At 42.5% G+C, this 7,612-nt stretch overlaps 1 protein-coding gene across 1 annotated transcript in view; it reads right to left on the reverse strand.

The window, feature by feature from the left end:
- TAF3 (TATA-box binding protein associated factor 3) overlaps positions 1–383 on the reverse strand; it is a 152,575-nt gene extending 152,192 nt beyond the window's left edge. The window contains exon 1 of the mRNA XM_007167423.2: positions 22–383. Within this exon, the coding sequence (XP_007167485.1) occupies positions 22–187 (166 nt within the window). The 5' untranslated portion in view covers positions 188–383. The remainder of the gene's footprint in view (positions 1–21) is intronic.
- Between the last annotated feature and the right edge of the window lie 7,229 nt (positions 384–7,612).

Raw genomic sequence — 7,612 nt, forward strand, 5'->3', positions numbered from 1 at the left:
CGCACCCAGCCCGGTACTCACACAGCTCAGAGTACCGGTGGCAGCCCCGTCCCAGCTGCTGCAGGTAGCGCTGCAGCACGTCCGTGAGGAGGTGGCAGGCGCTCAGTTGCACCGAGTCCCAGCCCAGCGCCTGGCAGATCTGCGCCACCGAGACCCTCAACAACGACCTGGAGTAACTCTCGCACATCCCGCTCCGTGGACTCCACCGCAGTCCTTGCTGCCACTTCTCTCCACCCCCGCCGCCTAACCTTAGAAGAGCCCCTGATTCATCCTCTAGGGCCCCCGCGGCGGGGAAATCGTCCCCCCCGACCGCCGGCGACCACCTCAAAGCCTCAGCAGCACGGAGCGCGCCAGCCTGAGAGCCGCCATTTTGGACTCGCTCCGCCTCCCGCTGGATGGTCGCCGGGGGGAGGCAGCACTAGCCGAGTGCGGAGCGCGCCGATGAGGAAGCTCCGCCCCGTTGGAGCAGAGCGATGGTCCCGGTATCGACTCTCGGGCCTGGAAGGATGCAGGAAATGGCAGCTCAGAGCGCCGGTGGAGGATGCGCCCAAGGAGGCAGGTGCTTGGGGCCTTCCCGGGGTGCTCGCTCGGAGATGAAGGAGGAGGGAACGTCAGTGGTTCAGGGGCCGAAGAGCGAACCGGGATATGAAACTGAAATGCGGGTGTTAGAGAAGAGTGGGAACCTGAGAGGCTGTGAGTGCAGGGGTGGGATTTGGGGCGTGGAAACTTCAGGACTCTCCCAGACTTGGATCTAATCCTCTGCTTGTCTCTGCTAAAAAAAAAAAAAGCTGTTTACCATTGTATAGATTAAATCAGGTCCAAGCTGTTAAGCATGCCATTGAAAACCCTTCACAATAGGGCGGGGTGCAGGGTGTGGCCAGCGCGGCATTGACCTCCGGGCAAAATTTACGGGGGCAGCAGAAAACGTAATCAAGATCAATAATATTTTAATACAATTTTTTAAAAATCCAACCACTGCCCCCGAATTCCGGCCTCACTCACTTCTTTCTAATCACAGCCCTGGTTTCAATAAAACTTTATTTACAAAAAACGGGTGGCATGCTTGTGGGCAAGAGTTTGCCGATGTGCCCTTCACCAACTTCTGGGACCTGTCAAAGGAAGAAAGGACTCAGTTGCCTGCGGAAAGTCCTTAACTCAGCGAAGCAGTCTGTGTATGGAGAACTGTTGCCTGCCCCAGTCTTCTCCTCGCTCCAGCCAAGTGTTGCCAGATCTTAATCAGATGCGGGACACCGAGATTTTGTGATCAATAGCTCGATCAATATTTTTAACTATTGGAAATACATTTTTAAAGTTTTACTTTGCAAGCCAAACTAATCCCACGGTTAAGCCAGATTCAGCCTATGGGTAGCCAGGTTGCAGTGGCTCACCTACTCAGTCTGTTTATCCTTTTGTGCTTTTTTCTTCTGAAAGCTTCTGGAGTGTTCCTCCCTTCCCCTCCTCTCCCTCCTGTGTTCCCCTCTTCTTGCACCTATCACAGTGCATTTAGTATTTGAGTTTACATGCCTCTCCAATAAACTGTGAGTTGCTGCATGGCTCTACGTTTTCCTTATAGGGACCATTCCAGAACTTTGAACATAATATTCAATTTTTTTGAAGTCCCAGAAACCCAGTAGAATGGAAAATATGATTCTTCCGCTAAATGACAATCTGTAGACAAGGAGCAAGATGCTAGGTGGCAGGGTGCCTATAATATTTTCTCCACTGACACTTCTGTCCCCAAGATTATCAGGGACCTTCTAGATGCTAAATCTGGGGGACGCTTTTCAGTCCTAGACTTGCTTGACCATTTTGTAGCCATTTGAGAATGTTGAACACTACCTTAATTTTGAAACTCTAGTACCTTGGATCTTACAACACCCTGCTCTCTTCTGTTCCAATACTTCTGCAGGCTCCTTTTACATCTCTTATATTGCCTCTGTGTGTGTGTTTTACCCCTTAATCTTTTATTTTGGAAAATTTCAAACCTACAGAAAAGTTGAAACAAGTATAAACACAGGTACACACTTCACCTAGATTCACCAATTGTTAATATTGACTATTTTGCCACATTTACTATGTTTACACACACACACACACACACACACACACACACAAACCGTTTTTTTTTTTTTTTCAGAACAGTTTGAAAATAAGTTGCAAACTTCATGACATCTAACCCGGAAACAATTCAGCGTGTATATCCCCAGACAAGGACATTCCCCTACATAACCATGTGTCGCAGATTCAGTTCTCCAGTTCTGAAGTGGAGATCAACCTGCAGGTTTATTGAGTGCTACTGGGATCCACACCTGTGCAAGGGAAGGGGGTTGCACTGCATTTTCAAGGAGGGCCTCAGGCAATCCCATAGGGAGCTCTAACTCGGGGATGGCCTATCACCTCTGTCCTGAGTTGGGACAAGGGGTCTGGACCTTTATATTCCCTTGTTGGTAAGTCATTGCCTGAGGGCTTCCCTGGAAAGGGTGTGTGATCTCGGGCAAAGGAGCTGAGTGCAGCTGGGGCAATTCCACAGAACACTGAAGCCTTTAATCCTGAGCAGTGCGTTATGGTAGTCCATACTGTCTTAGCTCCTTCTGGCTGCCATAACTCAGACAGGGTAACTTATCAACAGACATTTATTTCTCACAGTTCTGGAGGCTGGAAGTCTGAGATCAGGGTGCAGCATGGTCATGTGAGGGCCCTCTCCTGGGGCACAGATTTCTCAGGTTGTATCCTCACAAGGTGGGAAGGGCTAGGGAGCTCTGTGGGATCTCTCTCTTTTTTTTAAAATCAGTACAGCTTTTTTTTTAAATTATTTTTTAATTTTTTTCACTATTTTTTAAAAATTAATTAATTAATTAATTTAGTTTTGGCTGTGTTGGGTCTTCGTTTCTGTGCGAGGGCTTTCTCCAGTTGTGGCAAGCGGGGGCCACTCTTCATCGCGGTGCGTGGGCCTCTCACTGTCGCAGCCTCTCTTGTTGCGGAGCACAGGCTCCAGACGCGCAGGCTCAGTAGTTGTGGCTCACGGGCCCAGTTGCTCCGTGGCATGTGGGATCCTCCCAGACCAGGGCTCGAACCCGTGTCCCCTGCATTGGCAGGCAGATTCTCAACCACTGCGCCACCAGGGAAGCCCTGGAGGATCCACTCTTAAAACCAAACCTAATATTTTCCAGGTAGTCTTCTTCCTCTTATTTTATTTTTCTTTCTCCGTGGCTGAGTAATACCAGTAGTAAGATACATAAGTCAAGAGATCTTTTAAAAATAACTGTTCTGGTTATAAACTTTCAGACTTACTTTTGTGCACATAAACACATTTTCAGCATAATTCCCTGGAAATTCATTTGTTACTGTGTCTATTAATACTTCAAACTCATTTTTAAAATTTGTTTATTTATTTATTTTTGGCTGTGTTGGTGCATGCAGGCCTTCTCTAGTCGTGGCAAGCAGGGGCTACTCTTTGTCGTGGTGCGCGGGCTTCTCATTGCGGTGGCTTCCGTTGTTGCAGAGCACGGGCTCTAGGCACGAGGGCTCAGTAGTTGTGGCACGGGGACTCAGTAGTTGCAGCTCACGGGCTCTGGAGTGCAGGCTTAGTAGTTGTGGTGCACGGGCTTAGTTGCTCCGCGGCACGTGGGATCTTCCTGGACCAGGACTCAACCTGTGTCCCCGGCATTGGCAGGCGGATTCTTAACCACTGCACCACCAGGGAAGTCCCAAGCTCATTTTTTAAAATTGGATTTTCTGTCTTCTTACTGATTTGTGGATGTTTAAAAAAACATACTCTATATACAAGATTTATTTGTATTGTAAATATCTTCCCTCAGTCGTTTGATAATTTAATTTTAATAAAGCCCAATTATCAATGTTTTTCAAATGATTAGTTTTGTTTTGTTTTTTTTTTTGGCCCGCACTGTGTGGCTTGTGGGATCTTAGTTCCCCGACCAGGGATTAAACCCGCCCCATGGCGGTGAAAGCGCTGAGTCCTAACCACTGGACCGCCAGGGAATTCCCTAAATGATTAGTTCTTTTTGAGTCATGTTTAAAAAATCTTTGCTATTCCCAATATCATGAAGCCTTTCTCCTATTTTCTTCAAAAAGCTATATTATTATACCTTTTATATCTATGATCTATCTCAAATTAAAATTGTGTATGGTATAAGGATCAGGGATTTTTCCTATAGAGATATCCAGCGGATCCAGCAGCATTTACTGGAAATATTCTTTTCCACATTGAATTACAGTGACTCATAAATCAGGTGGCTATATACGTATTTGTTTCTATTGTGTTCCATTGTCTATTTTTCTATCCTTGAAACACCACCACACTATCTTAATTACCATGACATCTTAAGTAAACCTTTCTTTCCCCTTTTTTAAAGCATGGTTATCTGAACTAAGAACAGTGCTGCTATGAATATCTTGTACATGTGACTGCATGCATTTCTGATGAGTATATATTTTAGATCGTTGATCATTCAGTATACAAATGTTCAACTTTAGTAGATACTGCCGACCAGTTTTTCAAGGTGTTTATCCTGATTTAAACTCTCAGCATGTATATGTATGGGACTTCAATCCATATTTGATATAATCATCTCTTTATCTCAGCCATTCTAGGGCTTTTTTCTTTCTTTTTTAAAAAGCAAATTCAGGGAATCCAACCCAACATTTTAAGATACTATTCTCCCCCCTCCCATTTTCCTAGGTTATCTAAATAAGTGTTGTCCTTATGAGTTCAGATTCTCAACTATAAGTAAAACTGGGGACATCTAAATGAGATTTTTGGATTGTATCAAGTCAATATCCTGGTTGTGATATGTTATAGTTTTGTAAAATATTACCATTGGGAGGATTTATTTTTACTTATTTTTTTGGCCGCTCCACCTGCAGTGGAAGCGCAGTCTTAACCACTGGACCGCCAGGGAAGCCCCCATTGAGGGGAGTTGAGGCAACTGTACAAGGGATCGCTCTGTATTATTTCATACAACTGCATGTGAATCTACAATTCTCTCAATAGAATGTTCAATTAGAAAACAAGCAAAAATCACACACACACACACACACACACACACACACACACAGTGCTCAGAAACTTTTGGAAAGAGAATATCTAAGTTCCAAACAACCAATATGCATGATTAACCCCACTCACTGGCCATCAAAGAAATACAAGTTAAAGGTATTATTATATAACACTACACTCCTACCAGGATGGCAAAATGAAAAAGGGTGACAATACCTAGTGCTGACAAGGATGTAGACAACTGCCAGAGAGTATAAACTGGTATCAATACATCCACTCTGTGAAAGTGTTTGGCAGTGCCAAAGCAGCAGAACATTTACAGAACCTATGGCCAAGCAATCCCGCTGCTAGGTATGTACACAACAGAAATTCTTTCAAATTTAAACCAAGAGAGGTGCACAAAAGATCTAGAGAAGCATTTATAATTGTTCCAAGATGGAAATAACCTAAACCTCCATCAACAGAATTACTAAACTCTAAGATATTTATCACGTGTGGTAACATAAAACAATGAAAAAAGCTGCTCTACAAATGTGAATGAAATCTCCCAGACATGTTGAATTTTAAGGAAAAGCAAACCCCAAAGGCTTCATCTGTATGATTCTGTTTACTTAAATTTCAAAAACAATCAAAACACATCTATGGTGATAGAAGTCATGACTGTGGGTACTTTTGTGGAGATAACGAAAAGGGCAGGGACACAAGGGAGGCTTCTGTAATGATAGGACCTTTTAGATCTTGATCTAGATTGTAGATACATGAGTGTTTACACTTTGCAAATTTTCCTGAGCCATAAACTTATGAATTATGACTTCTTTGGTACATACACTTCAGTAACAGTTTACCAAAAAACCTTACCACGTTTTTTTTTCATTATTTGCTTGCCTTTGCTCCAGACTGTAAGCTCCTATAGGGAAGTATAATTATTATCATCGTAGCTTCAGAATTTAAGAGTGCTAATACACAGAACATCAGAAACATGATATTGAACCGATGGTCACTTACGTAGATCAGGCAACATTTAATCACAGACACAGCATTCGTCCCACATCAGTTTCTAAGTATTTTGCAAATATTGATTCATTTAGTCCTCATAACAACACTATGAGGTAAGTACTATTTTAATCGTCATTTTACAGATGATAAAACTGAACGATTAAGTAACTTGCCCAATGTCACACAGCTGGTAAGGGTTGAACTGGGATTCCAACCCAGTTTGCCCCAAGTTTATGCTCTTAACCACTGCTCTATGCATCGAACACTTGTGTTAAATCCTTGCTTAGTTTTATTTCTCAAGACCCCATGCTGCATCTGCAAGTAGTGGAAGTGCAAACTTTCTAACAAATTAATTTGCAACACAATTGAGCTGATGTCACTCATATGCAAAGAACTCTTTATGTTTCAATGAGAAAAAGAGAAAAACTCACTTAAAAAAATGGGCAATGAATGAGTAGTCTATTATCTTTTCACCCATCAGATCATTAAAGATTAAAAGACAAAGTCTCAGCGAGTAGAGGAAATCAATTTTATACACTGTTAGCACAAGTTTACAATCTTTTTGAGAGCCATTTGGCAGTGTCCATTAAATTAAAAAATGTACATAGTCTGAGTCATCGATTCCACTTCCGAAAATTAAGAACACAGAAGTACTCGTCCAAGTGTGCAAAGACTTCCCCAAGGATGCTTATTAACAATCATCCTTGTGACATTTCAGAGCAACACAGGTAAAGAGCTATGAGCTTTCAGAGAAAAACAAATGTCACCAAGGCTCTGAAATCAAAATGCCTCTTGTAACATTTCAGGAAAGCTAGAAAATGATCCTGAGATTCTGTTCAGTTTATCTTTCCCTGGCAGCCTTCTTCTTAAAGTGGCAACACTGCTCTTTACAGGTTTGTGGTTGCTAATCCATTTTTATATTACTTATTGTTCATTTTTATGAATAGTTATTGGTAAAATAATAGCATATGCATGTATTTACTTAATGTTTTTTAAAAGAGTAATATAAAGTGTTAAGTGAGAATGGGCTTTGTATTTTTTATAGTTCTACAGTCTTTTGTAATTCCTATACTACTTTTGCAATAAAAACCCCTAAGCCCTCTTTTAAATAAATAGGAAAAAACCCTGACACTTTGGCATGGCCAACTCGCTGTGTGGAATAGCTCACGCGCCCAATCTTAATGGTTATCTAAATGCGAATATGGAGTAAATATCCTACTGAAATGTTTCTCAGTCCTGGGAAAAGATTTAAAAATTTATTTAGATTTAGTATATGCCTGAAATTCTACACCGTGCACGTGAGAAACAGCAGATGACCCGGACAGCGCGTTTGCTTCCCTGTGCTGGCTGTTCTATGAAGGTGTGGCGCTCGGGTGCCTGGGCTGGGGTTGTGGCCTGATGCCTCCTCCTTCCACTCTGACCCCACGGAGGCCAGGCTTTCCACGGCTGTTAGGCAACCAGAAAATCACAGGAGCCTCTTCAACTATCTTCTTAATAGAAGCATGTTAATATTTTTAAGTGTTTTAAGATCTCATTTGGAAAAGTGCTGTTCTTTTTTTTTTTTTTTTAAAGAAGGTTCAACTTTTTATTTATTTATTT

Source organism: Balaenoptera acutorostrata, chromosome 3, assembly GCF_949987535.1.
Source record: "Balaenoptera acutorostrata chromosome 3, mBalAcu1.1, whole genome shotgun sequence".
Classification (NCBI taxonomy): Eukaryota; Metazoa; Chordata; class Mammalia; order Artiodactyla; family Balaenopteridae; genus Balaenoptera; species Balaenoptera acutorostrata.